The 20,987-nt window shown below is 35.3% G+C and overlaps 2 protein-coding genes across 3 annotated transcripts in view; one reads left to right on the top strand and one right to left on the bottom strand.

Moving 5' to 3' along the window:
* Positions 1-7,716, top strand: part of LOC123565036 (RAD50-interacting protein 1-like) — a 41,883-nt gene extending 34,167 nt beyond the window's left edge. Inside the window, exons 11-14 of one of the 2 annotated variants that reach the window (XM_053537667.1) lie at positions 459-613; positions 3,136-3,313; positions 4,195-4,313; positions 5,789-7,716. In XM_053537667.1, the coding sequence (XP_053393642.1) occupies positions 459-613; positions 3,136-3,313; positions 4,195-4,313; positions 5,789-5,996 (660 nt within the window). In that variant the 3' untranslated portion in view covers positions 5,997-7,716. Of the gene's footprint in view, positions 1-455; positions 614-3,135; positions 3,314-4,194; positions 4,314-5,788 lie in introns of both variants that reach the window. The other variant, XM_045359025.2, reaches the window with a different exon arrangement.
* A 3,208-nt stretch (positions 7,717-10,924) lies between these two features.
* Positions 10,925-20,892, bottom strand: LOC123565035 (uncharacterized). Its single transcript, XM_045359024.2, has 5 exons — positions 20,494-20,892; positions 19,236-19,435; positions 17,227-17,428; positions 13,636-15,201; positions 10,925-11,342 (listed from the first exon to the last, which is right to left on the bottom strand). Exons 1-5 carry the CDS (start codon positions 20,771-20,773, stop codon positions 11,053-11,055), a joined length of 2,538 nt encoding a protein of 845 aa, XP_045214959.2. The 5' UTR covers positions 20,774-20,892; the 3' UTR covers positions 10,925-11,052.
* Between the last annotated feature and the right edge of the window lie 95 nt (positions 20,893-20,987).

The raw sequence follows: 20,987 nt of genomic DNA, 5'->3' as shown, positions 1-20,987 counted from the left end.
GTATGTTAGTTATATTAAAAGGATCATGTATATCCCTGTACATCATAATAAGTGTCTGCAAAACTTTTTACAGGATATACTTTGTGCTTATAAATGTACCTAAATTATATATAGACAGGCATTCAGAAAGGCATTCCTACACTGTTAAAAGCTGTAAAGTAGCCATATGACCTATGATTGTGTCAGTGTGATGTGAAAAATGAATTAATAAAAACTATTTTTAGGCAGACAGGAATATTATCACCAACAAACCTGTCATTTTGGTTTAGGTCCCCTTTACTCCTGTAAGTAAAGCTGTTTAAAAAAACTGCTTTGAACAGGGAGATTAATATGTAAACTGATGAACGTTTACATTACGTTACATATAGTTGCTTTAGTATTAAAAGTGTTGTTTTTTCTTTTCAAATTAAATGACTTCTATGGAAGATGAATGAATTAACATGTGACATTTTCAGCAGTCTGCTGAGAGTTCAGACATTCCATTTGGTTACACGACAGTGTTTGAGGACATGATAGCGTTGTATGACAGGTTACGACAAGACATGTTAAAGGCAATAGTTAACCATGTTTTCACTGATGTCAGAGCTCGCAGTAAACCTTATAGGGATGACAGGTAACAGACATTGTTGTTAAGTGATATATTTGTAAGAAGTATTGTAACATGGCTTGTTTTTTTGTCAGTTAAACAAAGCAGGATATCAAGTGCGGTATATTCTGCAATAAACAATGATTGACATGCAGACTTTTAGAGACAATTATGCCTGTTTCTCGTCGATTCGAGCCCTCATGTTTTAGTAAAATACATGCTCATGTTGCATGTTCTTCCATCAGAAACTTTAGTCAGTTACATTTTAAAATGCCTTGGAAAATATTAGACATGAAACCACTGAAAAACTGAGTAAATATTTGTTTTAATATTTTGCATCAAAATTTGCTTATTTCAAGAGGAAATTACACAGTGGGTAATATTGTGAGTCAAAATTTCAAATTAAAAGCATCCTGAGCAAATTTTGACTTTTGTAACAATTGAACAAGGAGTCAATCTTGATAAAAATTTGCTTTATGGAAATAGACTGTGCAAATATTACCATTTATTGACCTACCAAACAAAGGGCTCGAATCGATGAGAAAGTTTTAAAATGATGTGGAGTTTGACCTCCTTCAGTGTCATGCAAAGAAGTACATTTAAAAGATGATAAACGTTGTAATTTTTAATTAAGAAATAATAAATCTGTTCCTATATTTTATCAGTTAATAAAATATGGGCAGGAGTTTGGATGCGTAATAATTAAATCACGAGTGCATAGCACGAGTGCTTTAATCATTCGCATCCAAACGACTGCCCATGTTTTATTAATTGATAAAATTATTGGAACATATTTATTATTTCGATTCTAACAACGCAAATAATTCGCATTTTACAGTACTACATTTTCAGCGTAATACGTCATTCGGGTCATATTTACCCTCTGTGGTTAGAAAGAGTTGCATAGCCAATGGAACGTATAGATATTTGTTTCTCTTTATCAGAATTTTGAGAAGTATTTATAATTTAGTAATCTAACAGCTCACAAACTAATTATGAAGAGAATCATCAAATTAAGCGATTTGACCCTGTGTTACAAGTTACGAGCTTAACTTTATATGACGTCACATCATTATGACGTCATACTTTATGTCATACATTTATGACGTCACCGCTGAATCTTAATTAAGCTAATTGAATTCGCTCGTAGAGATTGAAACGTTTTTTACGGTCCTACACACAAGTCAGTATGACTTTTTATCATATTTATGTTTTTGAAATGCTGTTTTCAACCGTTTGGCCCTGAAATAATTTGTATGTAATGGAACTGAAGTAGAATCTCTTATGCCACAATCATAGCGGGTGAAATGTAACAGCCAACCATATTTTATCGTTGATTCATGTATAGGCGATTTTGCTATATGTTTATATAGCAATTGCTGCAGATCGTGTTAGAATGTCCATTTTTAAATGCAAATATTTTTGTAACAACAAACAAAAATTATTTAATTGAACAGGTTTAAAAAAATATGCACATACCTAAAAGATTTAAGAGGCTCGAATCAAGGAGAAAGCAGTATATATGGTAAAATTCTCTAGAATGATGCCTGGTTCAGTACTACTCTGATTGGTTCAGTACTACTCTGATGAATGTAGTTTAGGATAATGTTTCTGTCAGCGTGTTAGAAAGAAAATATTTAAAGGTGGATAATCAGATTTTGGCCATGTAACGGATTTGTTCAAAACTTTAGCATCTGATCATTTACACTCATTTATGTTCATTTAACACTTAATACAAATTAGATTTTCACTGGAGGTATTTTTAAAATTTCATTTTCCTATCCTGGTTCCCCAGCCAAGATAGAGTTATTTTATCATAAGTATAAATTTGATAAACATACTTTGCCTAAGGAAATGTATAAATATTAGACATATTGTAATATATTTGTAAAATATTTGCATTAAAAATTATGTATTTAGATGGAATTCATTAGAAACGCAAGTTTGAAAAGTTACTATTACCTCCCTTTGCCTATCTTGGTTGTGCAACCAAGATAGATTGGAAATAAATGAATTCAGAAGCTACACACAGCTTTAAAACTTGCATTTTGGTTCAGATTGTTCAATAGCTGATATGTCTATCAAATGCAAATGTAAAACTAGACATTGTATCGAAATAAAAAGAAATACCCAGCTTTTTATATACTTTCATATTAAAGGGGATTAATTACAAAATTTTATAAAAATAATAAAATATACATTTCAAATAGGAATCTAACTCTATGTAATCGGTCTTTTAGTTCCTTAAATAATTCTCTACCAGAATATACAAAAAGTAAAAAATGTCATTAAATGTTGATTAAATGTGATTGACCACCTTTAAGGTCTTCTTTCGGTTTATTGTCCAATATTGGTTTTTAGTTTGGTAGGTACTTGTACAGAGATATCTCCATATTGTACAGACTACCCTGATACATGTATTATTTTACACAGACTAAAATTATTAAGGGATCAGAAAACTCCAGTGCAGTGATACACTATTTTTTGAAAACAGCCATATTATTTCAGGAAAAATTATAGTTGTACAATATATCACTGTATTATTGTAGGTGGATATCCCTTCCATACCAGAAGGAAGTAAATTTAGGTCTGTCAACGTCAGCCTGTGAGATGTTACTGGTGTTGAAGGATCACTTGCTGGAAGTCGGAGAGCTTATCAGTAAACCGCTGTTCAATCTGTTCTGGGAGAAGATGGCACAGGAACTCAATACATTCATATATGAGGAGGTAACTGTATAGTGCGTCTAATAACAGTTTGTTGGGTTTTAGAAGGGAGTTATGTTACATGTACTTGTATATTTGTCACTGACTGAAATGCAGCGGAACAATATCTTGGGGGATGTTGTAACAAAAAAGTCCAATACATCCTATTTTTGTTTTAAGCCACAGCAATACAGTTTAGAGTCTTGCATTTAATGGTATAGGGAGACATCAAGCATCCCTCTAAAAATAGTTATAGGTGTGCATGTACATCTCTGTAAAACATTTGACTTTAAGCATAGCAGCTGCATGGCTACCTCATTTTAATGCATTTGGCCTAGAGGTTCATGGGCAGCGCAAACCCAAAGCTGTGTGGGGCAAGTGGTTCAGAGTCAGTGCTCGGACCACAGAGCCATCTGTGATAACTGGGCAGATGTAGACTGGCTGTAGATCTGATAGAGATACGTTTTTTCTATGCATTTTATACTACTAGTGTACATTTGTGTACATGTTCTATTGGTGCCTTACTGTCGGTTCATTTTGCAATAGGTATTTTGTGTAGGTAATAGATAACAGAATAAATGGTCATATTTGAGGCATGAAGTCCATAATTCCAAGTACAGTTGAACTTTGTTCTTTCAAACTCTACAGGACAGGCAAAGTCTATCTAGATTATCAGTAGTTTGATCCATGAAAAATTAGACGTTATATAGGGATTTGCCGGGACCTGACGATGACTGAGTGAAGGGTGGCATTTAAATTATCCATGGTCGAGTGAACGAAGTTTGACTAGTTTATTTACGAACAAACCAGCCATCTGCAATATCTCCTTAAAGCAATATTTTTAAACCTTTGACTGGGCATAGTTACATAAGCATATGTATAATTTTATTATTACTGTACTTTAGGTAATACTAAGGAACAGATTTAACCATGGAGGTGCTGCGCAGCTACAGTTTGATATGACAAGGAACTTGTTCCCCTTGTTTGGAGAATACACACCCAAACCTGACAGCTACTTTAAGGAGTAAGTTCAGTTTAACTTGTTTGATATTTATTAGCTCTTTTTGAAGAATAGTCTAGCTATTCTACTCACCCTGGTGTCGGCGTCGGCGTCACATCTTGGTTAAAGTTTTGCATGCAAGTACATACAGCTATCATTTAAAGGCATATAGCTTTGAAACTTATTTTTTCTTTTTCTAGGTCAATTACCAACCTCACTAGGTCAAGTTCCATAACTCTGACATGTACTTTGAGAGTTACTATCTGCAGAACAAATGCAGATATTAAATTGAAACTTCACATGTGCCTTCGGGGTTATAAAACTAGTTGATTGCATCAAGTCCCATAACTCTGACATGCATTTTGGTCAAATTATGTCCCCTTTGAACATAAAACTTCTGGTTAAAGTTTTGCATGCAAGTTACTATCTCCAAAAATGATGCAGATACTGGATTGAAACTCTATAGATATTTTAACAGGGTAACATTTTCCTGCTTCTGGGACAATAATTCGAATAGTCGAGCATTGGCTGTCTTATGGACAGCTCTTGTTTTATATAAAAATTAGCCACATGCTCATTTGCATTTCCAGAAATAATGCAACAGAGTTAATGAAATATATGGGCCGTTCCATGAGAAAACCTGTTGTTAGTGACGTGATATAACCATGAGAATATAGAGGTACATGTATATAGATAAAAGGTCCATGATGAAATCCATAAATACATGGTTAAGTTATTTTTCAGTAAAGTTGTTTTAAACTGATTCTAAAAATTTAAATATATGATGTTGCTAGTGATTTGCATATTTATCATAAAAATGATGTAAAAAATACATGCCATACTGCATTCATGACTTGCTAAACAGGTCTGTAAATGCCTTCTGTGATTTACTTAAATGTCTTGTAAGTTTTGAAATAGTGAAGATAATTTCTTCAAGTTTTCAGATTTGAAACGTAAAAGAATGTTCTTCAGAAAAATATTGTTATCTCAGTTTTGATTTTTTGTCACGTATACAGGTTTTGTCATGGAACGACCTATATCATATTTAACCTTTAGCCTGCTGGTGGCAAGTGATTCTGCCTTTGCGACCAGTGCAGACCAAGATCAGTCTGCATGTGCGTGCAGGCTGATCATGGTCTTCACTATTCCCTATTCAGTCAGTAAATTTTCAGTGAACACCCCTTTGAATAATAAATGGTATTGCCCAAATTGAATGATGGACCAGTCCATTTTAGAAAAACCGGAAGTACCTTGTATCAATGCAAAGTGATAAAACAAATAACTTACGCTTATTTTATTATGAAGCCTTTTATCCAGTGCTTAAAGGTAGATTCAAAAGTTGAAATCAGCAAATTCATATCCCCATTAAATAACATTTTTCACTGAAACTACGAGATTTCATGGGCACAGAATAATTGATTTCACACTTGAAGTGTGTTCTATAGCACACTGTTCAGTTTTGTTGGTAATATTAAGCATATGTTTTTATTTTATTTCAGAGTAAAAGAAGCAAGTACCATTCTCAATTTGAATGTTGGTTCAGCCATTTTACTGAAGGAAGTTTTGAACTCAGCCCTTCATGTTCCAAAGAAAGATGTTGAAAAGTTAACGGAAGCTCGTTCGGCACTAAATGACGTAGGAGTATATAAACTGACACTGGATCAAGCGGAACTTGTTCTCAGTCTGAGGACAAACCTTACAACGTAGCCTCAGACCGGCCTAAATGTTTCTAAATGTCAAAGATATAAATACCTGAAAATACCTATTTATACAGACTTGTTATGATATGTTATGTTATTTGATATTATATGGAAGAGGTGCTTATAATTTTTGTTACATTACCTGTGTTAGTTTTATTTGTCCTGTATGATTCTAAGTGTGTTATATAATAGCTGGGAATGCAAAGGAATGGACAGAGTTAAAAAATGTTTGTCTAAAAATTGTTAAGATTGTTGACAGTACGAAAGTACACATTGCTGGTTCATATTGTTTTGATATGTTGTTTTTGAAAAAATGGGACATATAACAGAAAAGTTTTGTCTGTCCATCTGTCTGTTTTTCCATTCATTTGTCCATCCATGAGCATTTTCAGTTTCCGGACTCTCAGTCAGAAATTACGGTAGCTACAGCTTTCAAACTTTATGGCAGTTATACTTGATACCATAATTGTCTTTGGTTAGAAAGTCATTAGGTCAAAGGTCAAGGTCACACTATTCTTGAGGCTGAAATTACATGCCCATTTACGTCCATGCGGCTATCGTGTGGGCATATGAATAAAAGCAGTTCTTGTTAGGTAAGCATTTTTCATACAAAAATAAAATAAACACGCAGAGACCTATTTCAAATGCATAAATTTGTTTTACATGCAGAGATTCAGTTAGCAGGCATGGAAATAATTACACAGGCATGAAGGACCTCGGACATCTTCCTATTCAGTTGCCTATCCGATTAAGGAAAAAGTGACATAGGGATAGACTTCTGAAATTGCATAGTTACGATAGTTGAAGACCATTTCTTGATAAATGCGACTTCATTTTACCAGTTTATGAACAAAAAAGAAGACTTTGTAGACATTTCTCATTCTCTTTTCTATTAAAATATGAACATAAATCATTTTTACGTTTTAAATATCTTTCCCCCCAGTGACACAACAAAATAGTTCACATACCTTTGTAAATAATTATTATATATGTATGCTGCAAAAATGGTACTTGGTCACAGGGGGGAAAGTGTTTAAAATTGAAAAAACTATGTACAGGGTGTCAGCAAATAAATTTTTACATAAATATTTGACACTTATTGCATGTGCTTTCTAAACCTACATATCTACAGCTTTATTCATTTTTGTAAATATTTCAAGCACAGAAAACACTGAACTAAATAAATAGCGGACATAGAAAGTCAAGCTAGAAAGCAGACTGATCCTTATAAGTATATCTTATGAATTTTCAATCAGATCTATTTCCTCTTGACAGTCTAAGTCCGTCGATTGAGTGTCATCAGGATTGAGACAACTGCGTCTGTCGTAAGTCAAACACCAAGCAAGTGGCTTAGACATATTACACATATATATATATATATATATGTCTTCAACGTAAACATGACAAAGAGATACAGACGAACTTCTATGGGAATAGTGCCACTTTGGTGCACTTTTTTTACCTTTTGTAGGACACGATTGAAGTGAACCTAGAATGCATTTTAAGAACATTTGCTTTTATTCGATCCAGCATCATATACCCTAACAGAACTACAGAACCATCTCCTGAACTGACCCACTGGGCCAGTTGCTTCAAGAACTAACACTGACAGCCATAGAACTAATACTTACTTGCCTAGATTTAACACTGACATCCCCAGAATTAACATCAATTCGCTCAAACGACTGAAACTTATTTTGAAGCCAATCCAAATACTAGTAAGGACCGCAAAGTGAAGTTCTGTTCCACTGATATAAAATGCTAAAAGTAAGGCATCCCTGAACCCGCAGTGGAATAGGCAGTCTCCTGCACCCCTCCACTTCAACTGAAAAAGACCAACTACGCCAATGTATGGCCAGCTACACCACTGCATGTATTCAATAATAATCCTCCACATACTGCCCGGTCAGTATTGTACATGTGTATAAATACAGTATAGCAATAGATGTATAGAAAACAAACAATAGGCTATGATCAATGCATCAGTTATCATGGGCACTTGGGTGGAAATAACTGAAGTACAGTTATGGGACCAAAAGTTTTGTTCCACATATTTTTTCCTTTTCGTTTATTTTCAAAAATGTCAATATAACTGATAATCTGCATGGTATAAGTTTATTTGTTGTGTTAAAATATTTCATAGTAGATAGACCTTAAATGCAAATGCTTATTTTAACTAAAAATACACATTTTAAATTTTTCAAAAATATGACCCTTAGTTACAAACTGTTTAAATTTCAAGAAAACGAATATGAAATAAAACTATATTTTGTGACAGTTTGATAGGAATATAACTTATTTATTAGTATTTGAAGCTATTATATAAAACTATCAGCTATTGAAGTCAAGAAATAGCTTTGAACTTAGGGCAAAATCCCTAGCATAATGTCCGATGTCCTTTATTATAGGCACATCATTTGGTTGCACAATTGCATTATGTTGCTTTCCAATGTATTTATTTATTTATTATTAAGTATATTTGATCTTCACAATGCATTGTCTCTGGTTTACTTATTCAATTTTCTTCCATTCGAATAAGTTACACATGCATAATTGAATAAGAAATGCATAGACTGGCATCAAATGCATTTATTTGTTCTTATGAATGAAGTCAATTAATAGTCATGAGGTAAATTGCATAAATTGGTTACATATACATTCTGTTCCTTTCCAGTATGAATATACGATCCTTTTGTTATGCATTATTTCTTGTTTAGTTTATGCCATTTTTAGCCCACCATCATCAAATGGTGGGTTATTCAAATCACTGTGCATCCGTGGTCCGTCCTTCTGTTAACAATTTCTCATTATCGCATCTCCTCAGAAAGTACTGGGGGGATTTTGACCAAACTGTCAGAATGATGCATTGGTACCCTAGTTGTGTCCCCCTGAAAATCAGACTGGTTCAACAATTTTTGACTGAGTTATGGCCTTTTGTTTATTTTCATTTCTAATATAATTTTATACCCAAGTAGTTAATTGGTTTTTTATGGCCTTACCTGTAGAAGGGTCATAAAATCTGCAGACACTAATGAGATAATGATTCAAGTTGTTCATTATTTTCCTATTACACTCAGCAGTGAATGGACTACCCTAGTAGATTGATGATTAATTTGTTTAGTACTCAAATTTCTGGGTTTAATTATTAGTTATAATATAAATAATTATATGTGATTTCTTTGTATCATATTAAATAAGAAAAAAATAATATTGCATATAACTCATTAATGGTGTCATCTCTCTTCTTTAGGGTATCAGTTTGATTATTAGTTATAATTATTAGTTACCTACTTTTAGGATTTTGAGCTAGTCTTGAAATTTGGAACATTAAAAACTCAATGGTGGGCGCCAAGATCACTCTGTGTTCTCTTGTCTTGCTTAAATTAGTTTCACATGCATAAATTGGATACATATGCAGAACTTAATTAAAAAGGCATAAGTTGGTTACATGTGCAGAAGGTCACTCATCCATATATATATTGTATGTATGTAGATTGTTCCATTTGTTTGCAGGTGTTGTGATGTTGTTAAGGACTGGAAAATTAAAGAGTAATGTGCCAAAGCTCAAGGTTGTTTCTTGTTTGTTTTAATTAATCTGTGTGCATACTAGTATATTTTATGATGTCAACACTGTGTGAAGGAAAATAGTAGAACTATTACCCTTTCAAAGCATCCTTGTCCCCATCACAAAAACTTTTTTTAAGAAGGTTTCTTCAATAAATACTGAAATGAATGCATTCAATTGTCATACCATTCATATCCATCAGAGGTTTGTCAAAATCCCAAAAAGAACTAGGGAACTATGATAGAACTCTGGTATGTGAGAATGATGCCGTGCTGTTCAATGAGATGACCTCACAGGGTAGGTTGCATAACTCTAGTTTTGTCAAAATTATTTCCCCTTTTTAACTTCTAAATTTTTGGGAAAGTTTTGCTTGTAAGCATGTTTCTCAGAAACTTCTGGACTGAATACTTTCAAAACCATTCATGTCTTTGGCATGATGAGGTAAGGACATGTTGCATAACTTGCAGCATCGTATTTGTCAAAGTTATCCCCCTTAGAAAGTTTGTGTAAGTTTTTCATGTTAGCAGCTAGGTTTCTTGGCAACTTTTGGGACAAATGCATTCAAGCTCCATGCAAGTCTTGGCATCATTAGATGATCTTACTAGGCAGGTTTATTAGAGCTTGTATTTTGTAAATTTATACCTCTTTAAGCATAGAAATTTTGGTGAAAGTTTTGCATGTAAGCAGGATTTTCAGAAATTACTAGATCAAGTGATTCTATGTGTAGAACTTTGACTTACTGAGAAGACTTCTCAGGGCAGGTATCATAGCTTTGGCATCATGTTTGTGCAAATTATGCTGCTTTTAAGGTCACTGATTCAGGTAGTACAGATGGGTGGTCTGGGGTCCTTCATCCATCGTCCACAATATTTCTGTTGTCACTAGAGGTTTTGGCCTTGTCTTGATGGAACTTCAGTTAGTATATTTGCCGCAATAAAATCTTAGAAGAGACTCAACTGGATGATCTTGTACATTTTCTACCTGGACTACATGAAATGTGGTAATTGATTTAAGTTAATGTTGCAAAGTTGTTACAAAATCGTACTGCACAAATTGTTCAGGATATATATTTTCTATGCTATGTTCAGTAGTAATGTCTCCTTGAATGAATACGAATTGCTGTACATTGCATTTACTGATTACATAAAGATTAATTGCTTACCCATGGTCTATTGATATACTGCTGTTGTGCTCCGTTGACTTTATTTAATTAATGTATACTTCATTTATGTCCATTACATGAAATGTAGTGAACAGGAAGAGTTGTTGGTGCAAATAAAGATTTGCGCGTGGGCTTTGAAGTGTCTAAGACAATGCTGAATTGCTGAGTCGTATTGTATAACTACTGCAAGATATAACATGAAACAACAAGCAATTACCACATTTAATTATTCAAAGAAAAATGGTTAATCAAAATTATTACTGGAAGGAAGACGAAAATGTATTTTCCAAAGTAAAGAGTTTCAAAACAAACAACAACAACAACAGCAAAGAAGAATCAGTTTTTACAACTTCTATGCTTGTGTTGGAAGCAAGACGTTTTTGTAAACGTTACAGAAGTGGCTGCTGTGTAAAAATTTGTTATGTCAGAGACCACTATTTCCCGCCTCACAACGAACCTATCCAAAGCCTCGTTCAACTGCTCCTGAAACAAGACAAGATTTGGTGATGAAAAGTCACCTTGAGATACCTTATGTATGTTTATTCTCTTTTTGCCCTTGACATCCAGGAAATTGAACTTTCTCAGTTTTCCAATGACCATCGGCCCCTCCTCCTCCCTCTGTTTGGCTGAAAATAGTATAAAAGTTCATTACATGGTACATCAGAATTGTAACTGGTTCAACAGTTGGCTTCTCGTGGAATCTCGTACATGTCAATTTATCAAACGCTTAGTAAGTCGAGTTTGAAGAAAAGGTTTTCATCGATAAATAGAGGATCTTACACGGATGTCTTCAAACGAGTTGATTAAAATGATAATCTGCGAGGCTCACCATTTTTAGCTCGACTATTCGAAGAATAAGTAGAGCTATCCTACTCACCACGGCGTCGGCGTCGGCGTCGGCGTCACACCTTGGTTAAGTTTTTCGTACCAGTCCACATTTTGACATAGTCTTTTGAGATAAAGCTTTGAAACTTTCAACACTTGTTTACCATCATCATGGCCAGTTATAGGCAAGAGCACATAACTCCATCAAGGATTTTGGCTGAATTGTGGTCCCTTTTGACTTAGACATCATGGTTAAGTTTTTCGTACCAGTTCATATTTTGACAAAGTCTTTTAAGATAAAGCTTTGAAACTTTCAGCACTTGTTTACCATCACCATGGCCAGTTATAGGCAAGAGTACATAACTCCATCAGGGATTTTTGCTGAATTATGGCCCCTTTCGACTTAGAAATCTTGGTTACGTTTTTCGTACCAGTTCATATTTAGACAAAGTCTTTTAAGATAAAGCTTTGAACTTTCAACACTTGTTTACCATCACCATGGCCAGCTATATGCAAGAGTATGTAACTCCATCTGGAATTTTGGCTGAATTATGGCCCCTTTCGACTTAGAAATCTTGGTTAAGTTTTTCGTACCAGTTCATATTTAGACAAAGTCTTTTGAGATAAAGCTTTGAAACTTTCAACACTTGTTAACCATCACCATGTCCAGTTATAGGCAAGAGCACATAACTCCATCAAGGATTTTGGCTGAATTATGGCCCCTTTTGACTTAGAAATCTGGGTTAATATTTCGTACCAGTTCATATTTTGACAAAGTCTTTTGAGATAAAGCTTTGAAACTTTCAACACCTGTTTACCATCACCATGTCCAGTTATAGGCAAGAGTACATAACTCCATCAAAGATTTTGGCTGAATTATGGCCTCTTTTGACTTAGAAATCTTGGTTAAGTTTTTCGTATCAGTTCATATTTTTTGTAAACTTTTATCACTTGTTTAGTATAATAGTCTCTATCTGTAGGAAAGAGAACATAACTCTGTCATCTATTTTGGCTGAATTATGGCCCTTTTTTGGACTTTGAAATTGGTTCTGTTTTCATACAAGTCCATGTTTTGTCAAAACTATTTGACATATGGCTTTTAAACTTTGAACACTTGTTTATCATTATGATTTCCGTCTGTAGGCAAGAGTACATAACTATTTTGGCTGAATTATGGCCGTTTTTGGAATTTGAAATTGGCTCATATTTTGCCATTTAGTGCAAGACTTATCGAAATCAAAGTAATACAGGAACATTGTTTGTCTAATCTATTTATTTCTTTTGTCTGAATATCCGTGGAAATATTTTGACCCCATTCTTCAATCAATTCTTCGAATAGTCGAGCGCGCTGTCATCAGACAGCTCTTGTTATCTAACGAGTTTAATAAATTTAATGTGGAAACACGCACAAGCGTAAATTTTTTTTATCCCGTATTAGCCCTTTCTACAGAAATATCGAAATGTCTTCTTTCTTTGCCTATTATAGTCAAAGTCAATGTGACCAATGTCTTCTATACTTTCAACAACGTCAACATCACATGTAAGTTACCAAAAATACAACATGGTGTTTAAATATTTCACTCGTATGACGTCAAGCATTTAGTTGTCACGAGGTTCAGCGATATTTATTGTCTATCTGTCTGCATGCTGCTACCTCTCTCGCGAGTATTGCAGGCAGGATGAGTCTATAAGTAATAGTTATAGTATGTGTGAGAGTGTGTTACCAGGATATATCAGAGCTAGGGGTACATCTCGGTATATTTCTCTTCACATATCTGTCTCGGCAGTGTCAGATCAGTTCTATTTAAAATTTGTGGCTCTTTGCAGAGGTTATAGTAAGATTTTTTTTTTACAATTTTCACCCATGCAGTTTTGCGTTGCACGCCAAGTTCGACTCATATTTCACTATACGGTGTAGATTTTAATAAAAAACCTCAGGATACAAAAAACTTACAACCTCTCTACTGGCGGACGATAGTTGCCATGTGGCCGCATGGAAAATTAAACAACACAAATTTAGTTTGTAGCTCTTTGTACAAACTCACGCTGATCCTTTGCACATACAAAAAAAGAAGAAACTGATTAAAATCTAACCTGATTGCCTTTTCTTGAAAAGATGCTTCGCCCTAAGCCGCGTTTTCTTGCTTTCTTTACCAGCTGATCCCTTTCTCAAAACACGCAGAGCATTTTGCATGTTGTAGTATTTTGCAAGAACCTCAATAAATCCCCCTCTCTTCTTTGCTTGTCTTCGCCGTTTTTTCTTCAGGCGTTCAATACTATACTTCAAGTTAAGCCTCTTGGAGTCAAAACACTCATCCAAGCTGTCCCAGCTTGCTGAATCGTCAGAGTCGGTGTCAGACGATACTGTATCATCTTCGCACATAGAAATCTTTGGGAAAAGTGGGGATGAGGAACGAGTTTCTTTCTCGGGCCTCATGCTGTTGATATAATGGTCTTTGCATGGTTCAGAGTCGGTAACACCAAGCACTTCCTGTCCACGTTCCTGCAACATGGAACTTGATTGCCTTACCTCTGAAAGTCGAAGGGGATTTTGATGACGTCGACCAGACTCCTGCAAAGTTGGCGCACGAGGAAGATGTCCTTTACTTTTTCCATCAGCAGAATCCTTCTTGCTACTTACCAAGGGTACTGATTTATCTGAACTGCGGGGATATGCGCTAACATTTCTAATATCGTCTGGTACATCTGCGAGACTTAAGAAAACGCTGGATCCGTGTGCATGGTATCGTTGAGCTATTCTTTTGCTCTTTTGTCGGATCTTATTTCTGTATCTAGGGTCGTAATATTCATCGTCTTTTAGAAACTGGACAAATTCTTCGAGTGTTGGCACTTTATCAGGTAGATTTATTGTTTCATGATGTATCCTATGTGCAGACAAAGTTTCAATGTTTAATTTAGGTAGTTTTGGAAGACCAGATTCTTTCAGTTTTTCTGACTGGATTATTTTTTGTTGTTTAGCTTCTCTGCGACGCTCATGGAGTTCTTTTTTCTTCTCATGGAGTATCGTTTTAGCACTTTTTAAGTAATTTGTGCACTCTCTTTTCTGATCAGAAAGGTATAACTCTTCACCAAAGAAGACATCTTTTTCTTCAGGCAGAAGTTCTTCTCCGTTTTCTTCATTGATCTCACCAGTTTCTGACATGAAGTCGTCATCGAAATCGAGAAAATATATCCTACTCTGGAATCGTTTTCTAGCCTTTGGCAAAGAGCGACCTTCATCTGAGCGTTGTTGACCTGCATTTTCCCGCCCATGCTGTTCAACGGATTTAAAGCTAAGTTGCCGTTTGTCTGCTAAGTAAAGGGGTACTGCAAGTGATTGTTTTCTGTAGGCTGGCAAATGTGATTGATCTGTAGTAGTATGTCGTCTGGATTCAGACAGGGGCGGCAATCCAGTCATAATTTTTGGTCTGCTAACTGGCTGAGAACTGGGTGCTGCGAATGAGTGTCGTTTGTTTTGTTGACTGGAAGATGGAATTGAAATAGATGGACTTCTGTCATCAGTCTGAATCGCTTTCAAGAAACCTATCGCATGTACATGTTTGGAAACCAGTGATCCATGGCGACCCCAATTAGGTTTCTTATCTGGTAAATTAGGGTTAATAGGTTGTCGGCTGCTGTTGTCTAAGCATATGCTCATAGCTAAAATTAGAATATACATTTCTTAATATATTGAGTATCTAGGAGACAAACTGAACCAACGCAAACAACACTAAAGTTGATATAAAGCTGGGTCCGATATACATTTGTATAAGCACAACCTTATTTATGCAATTATACTGTGCTTTAGGGTATAAAGGATAGCTAACAATTTTTTCCTGCATTCCAATTCAAAGACATAAAAGTATCATATACAGCCAACATTCCTGATTAGACATTTATCAGAATAATGGTCTTGATAACACCTGAGCTAAGCTTGAAACTCATTTCGGATGAACAGCTACGTAAGTCTGAATTTAAGCACAACCTTGTGTATACAATACGTTTCATTCCATATACCGAAACTTCAAGGTCAATTTCGTATATGGGTCATGATCAGTCAATAATTATGTCACTAAATACAACAATAAAAATCCTGCTCACACTATAAAGACAATGATTTTTCTCCAACATTCATGAAACCCCATCAGAATGCCAGTTTGCCTATGGTCTACAACATAGACACAAGTATTGTTATATCATCTCCTGTTCTATCAGTACTACATACACTGCTGTTTCCTTTTGCTGCATTTTGCAGCAACTTTCATACCTGTACGCTTGTAGAGAATACGTTGAATGTCAATTCTTATATGATCAGGCAATGCTTAAATCATCCCAACGATATTATGTTGACATCAAGTAATTAGCACGATGTACGCATCAAAAGATAGCGCTTTCAAATTTGATCAAATATTTTGAAATGTCGCTAACACAACTGTCTTGATTGATTTACATACACACTGAACTAGTTATTAGCTGTGCAGAATAATGTGCTATCATTTACGATTCCGCAAGACGTATTACCATTTCCGGTCCAGAGGCGTGCATAAACAATGGAGCGTAACGACCTACCATTTGGCGCCATACATCCGCGAAGAAACAGTTGTATAACATTTGAATTAATTTTTAAAAGAAGTATTAGATAGAGGATAATTGTTGGTTTCGGTGTAATATCACGTTATAATTTCACCGAGTGGGCACCAAAAGTGATATTTTCTCGAGTGGCGCAGCCACGAGTGAAAATAACAACTTTTGGTGTTCACGAGTGAAATTACTGTGATATCACATCGATAGCAACAATTTTTCTGTTTATTTTATGTCTAAAACTCTACTTTTGTTGTGTTTATTTCAATAAAATGTCGAAATCTGCGGGAAATTTTATCAGGAAGCATCGCAAAGATGACGTCATTTTAACGACGTCATCGTCATATTGTTTCCGGCTTTCAGCACGCTCGGTAAACTTTTTGACGTTAATCCGGGTATCAGATTTGATAATTTTCACTGAGTGGCCAGTGAGTTTATCAGGATATAATTCACCGTTATATTTCGATAAACCACCGAAAAACATAAAATAAAATCGAAATAATTTATAACAAATCCGTGTTTTAACACTCTTTATACACTCCGGCGGTTATACGTCGTACGAAATAATAATTATTACGCCCGGCGTATAATCGCCCACCGTGTATAAATAGTGTTAAAGCACTGTTTTGCTATAAATTGTTTCTTAAGTAAATACAAAAACAAAATAACAAGATACTGAGTTTTGTTTTTTCACCTCTGACTGGTTATTCAAATGGATGACTCCTGAAAAGAAAACCGCAAGCGTCATTTGATGTGCAACTGGAATTTAATCCAGTCTGAGAGAAACAGGAAAAGCTAGTGAGAAGATTTTATTTCAGTTCCAAGATAATATGTTAGCTATTAAACCTGTCGAAAAAATGCTGTATTTGGTATGCGTTATTTTGATGTATAAAGCAGACATGAATAGCATACAATATAATACTGTCCGAACGGACAGACAGTATCTTTTATTGTATAACAATTGAAATACGCTTCAAAATTTAAAGTTCTGGCATTACAACACTTCGATATGTGAGCATTACTATATTACTCAAAACTATCGTATACCAAGGAAATAGGTATATTTCAACCCCAGACCATAACAACTACAAAAAAGGTTACTACCTCTTTCCTGACGTTTGCCTGGCATTTCTCGTGCTATTGGAAGGTCGGAGATTGTTTCTGTCTTTGTGTTTGTTTCGTCAGTTTCCGTTTCACGTTCAAGATTATCAAAAGTGTTCAGTGTTTTTGGATTCGGCTTTTCCTTGGTCAAAAGTCCAAAATGCGCAAATTTTAGCAACAGTGTTTCTTCTACACTTCCAGCGGACTGTGAATATTAATATTTCAAGTTTGAATAATTTTAACCCTTGCATAAATGTTACAGACTGTGCAGCGAACAAATGTCATGAACATGTCGTATGTAACATGCATGTAAATTATGCTGCGGATTCTTTTGATGGCATAGATACAATGATTGCAAGATTTTTTCCGCGAACAGAACTGTGAACTTTGCGAACAGATTTACTGCGAATTCCCGCGAATACGTTAGTGCAAGTTCCCGCAAACTCCCTGCGGATATCCCCATAAACATCCCGCGAACATGTTGCCGCGAATATTCCGCGATCAAACGAATTACTTATGATTACCTCGCGAAACCCAGGCAGTAATTAAAAAGAGCTCGGACAGATTAATATGGATTATGAACATATATTTACTATAGAACCTCATATGAAAATCAATTACCAACTAGTGTTGTAATCATATTTATAGGCGCCACCGGTAACACATACGGGTGACTCCCAAAGAATACTGTTGGAAATGTAACTGGGAAGATTGTGCAAGATACAGAAGACACTCCAATTCCAGAAGCTTCCCTGGTTCTTTAGCGTGCCAGGCGTACGGGACACTTATCCCAATGTTAGTTATTTTAGTTGGAGGATCGGGTGTTCGAACACACGACCCCTGGTTTTGTAGTCAGACAATGTTACCAGATCACTTTGTCCGTAAAAGATAAGGGGGTGTTAGTTTTTACTTAAAAGAAGAAAGTCACACTTCATTGACGATAACCCCATAAATAATTCACTTCCCGCTTCTTCCTAAAAATATTAGCTACCATTTCATCTAGCTTGCGGCAGGAACAATCTTTCGATAGAATGCTAATACATACTAAAACGCTTTAGAGTAAAAGAAAACTTGCAGTTGAGAAAACACGCGTGAAAAAGGAGAAAAATATTTGGATTCTTTACATTTGGACTACTTGTTACTTGACTTAAGAAGTCTTTTATTTACTGTGTTCCGTAAGGCCAACAACTGCTCTCTATGAACGCGAAGCGCGAAGGTACGATGGCGAAGCGCGAAAGTACGATGGCGAATATCAACATAGGTGGACTCTTCGCCATCGTACTAGTATTTCGTAAAAGTTTCAAGGTCGTGAAAAACGCTTACATTTTTTATTTTTCAACAAATATTACATGTTTATCGTGATTAGTTAGCATTCAAATGGTAAATTTAACGTATCAAACACGAATTTAATTATCCTTTAAAACAATGTTGATATATCCGGAAATTACTGGAGAGTAACGAAATCGACCGACATTCGAAATTTTCGCGGGAAATGGTTAGGGATGGGCTGCCTTAATATGGAGCAGGCGCTGACCCTATCGGAACACCATATATATATATATATATATATATATATATATATATATATATATATATATATATATATGGAATATTAGTGATCATCATTATTCATCACCTGAATAAACAAATAAATAAACCTAGCAATACCTTCTTCTATCTGTTTGCTCCACTGACTCCATGAATGTCATGTGAATTCACCAATACAGTCTGTGGAATAAGTTCCACAGGTTGACATGGTTGGAATGTGGAACCTTTTGATTTTTAAAGATATTTTGAATAATTTTAAATTCCTGGAAAATTCCTGCGTAAATGGGTGAAACTTGAACATTTCGAAGAGTAGTTATATCTTAAAAAAATAAAACATATGTTGTTTTTACGCCAGCTCAAATGTTTTGTCAGTTTCACATGGACCCAAAGGCACATGGTGTCAACATGCACTTTTTTTCAACATGTTACGGTTCAAAAATAATGAAAATTTTTAGTTAACATACCTCACTGTCGGTAACTTTGTAACACCCGGTTCTGGGACGATGGTTCCTGGCGAAGGCATACGTTGTATGACGTACTGCGACCCCTTTATTCTCAAGACGGTACAGACCGAGCAGGAGTTGATCCAGGAGCTGCCCCTCGAGCACCCGGATAGAACAACACGTACCCCACTCATCCGAGAACAAATATTGGAAAAAAGCATCTGGAATTATAATTACTATTTTGAATTTAGGTTTTGCGTACATATACTGTTTAGCCTGCCATAGTGGCCACCTGCATTTAGCGAACACTTGCATTAAGCAGCCAGCCAGCTAACTTGACTTCTTGTTCTGATTTCAACCTGTCTTAAGCAGACCCCCTGCCTACAGCGGCCAGAATTTATCGCTTCATTGACTGTCTGCTTTTACAGGTTTTACTGTATGCAAAAAGAGACATGAGTTGAAAACTGAAAGAGTAAAAACCATAGCATTGCTTTTGTTGTTTTAAATTTGTAATAACAGTCCAAACTAAGAAAAAAAAACTTTCTAAAATTAATTGCTGCTCTTATGCGCAAGAGTCAAGAAAAAATAAATGCCAAGGACCCCGTTTCTCACAAAGCTTACTTAAGACAAAGTTAGAACTTAGGAGTGAGGTGTTTCGCGAACATTATTTTAAGTAGATTCATTTTAGTTGTTTGGCTATTACTAGAACCTTAGCAGGGCAAAATATGATACTTGTGTCATAAAGTTGAATTAAGGACATCATTTCGCAATGGTATAAGTATTATCTTACGTAAGAGGTACATTTTAACAGTACATAATATTATATAGGAGAGAACCAATGACACAATTTTTGAACTATTGTGAAACTTGCCAGTAACCCATGTTACATCCATACTTGCTCAGGCCATTTCAGCATTTTGCGGTTTTACGGAAAGTTATGTGCGCTTTAAGCCACTTTACGTCTGCAGACTGTGGAATTGCCTTAAAACCCTTACCCTGCTACATTTCTATAATGGACTTGTCCATCTTTCAGTTTGAACAGTACCATTGACCGTTAAAAGATACTGACTGAAAGGCAAACAGTGCAGATCAGTTTTTATCTATTTTTGTGTGTTGAACTGTTTTATTAATATTACAGAAGGCCACATTGAAACTTAACATGTTTAATATGTTCTAACACTGTTACATATCTTTATGTGTTACCTTCTTTAAATAAAGTTATTATTTTTATCATTATTATTATTATTATTATTATTATTATTATTATTATATTATATACCAATTGACATTTCCCTTGTATCTATTGGATGATCACTGTGGAAACTTTCCCTCAAAACCAGTGACTCCAACGGCTGTATGTATTTGCTTTCTGCCGGAAGAAAATTCTCTAGATCTATACTTTCATCTGTCTTTTCCAAGAAAGGGTTTAGGTTAAACCATGGTCGCTTGATATGTCTTTGATTTAGGACGTATCGCGCCTTTGAATACAGGACATCGTGCTTCTCCGAGGGAACCTTTGGTTTTCCGCTGAGGTTCTCATTTGGACCCGCTTTCTTCATATTCCCCGTCCAAATGTATGTATTTAAACTTTATTAGAGAACTTACATAATTTATTTCAATATAAATTGATTCCCTTGATAATTTCCCACCGCAAACGTCAACTGTTGCTTAGGCGATAATGAAGCACACAAGACGTCATGACGTCATCAGAATTTGCCGTGCGCGGAATACATGCTCAGTAGTACTATTTGTTGATTTTGACGTCTAGACGTC

This window comes from Mercenaria mercenaria, chromosome 2 (genome assembly GCF_021730395.1).
Source record: "Mercenaria mercenaria strain notata chromosome 2, MADL_Memer_1, whole genome shotgun sequence".
In the NCBI taxonomy this organism is placed as follows: domain Eukaryota; kingdom Metazoa; phylum Mollusca; class Bivalvia; order Venerida; family Veneridae; genus Mercenaria; species Mercenaria mercenaria.
The sequence above is the reverse complement of the archived record's forward strand: the minus strand, read 5'-3'. Positions and strand labels throughout refer to the sequence as shown.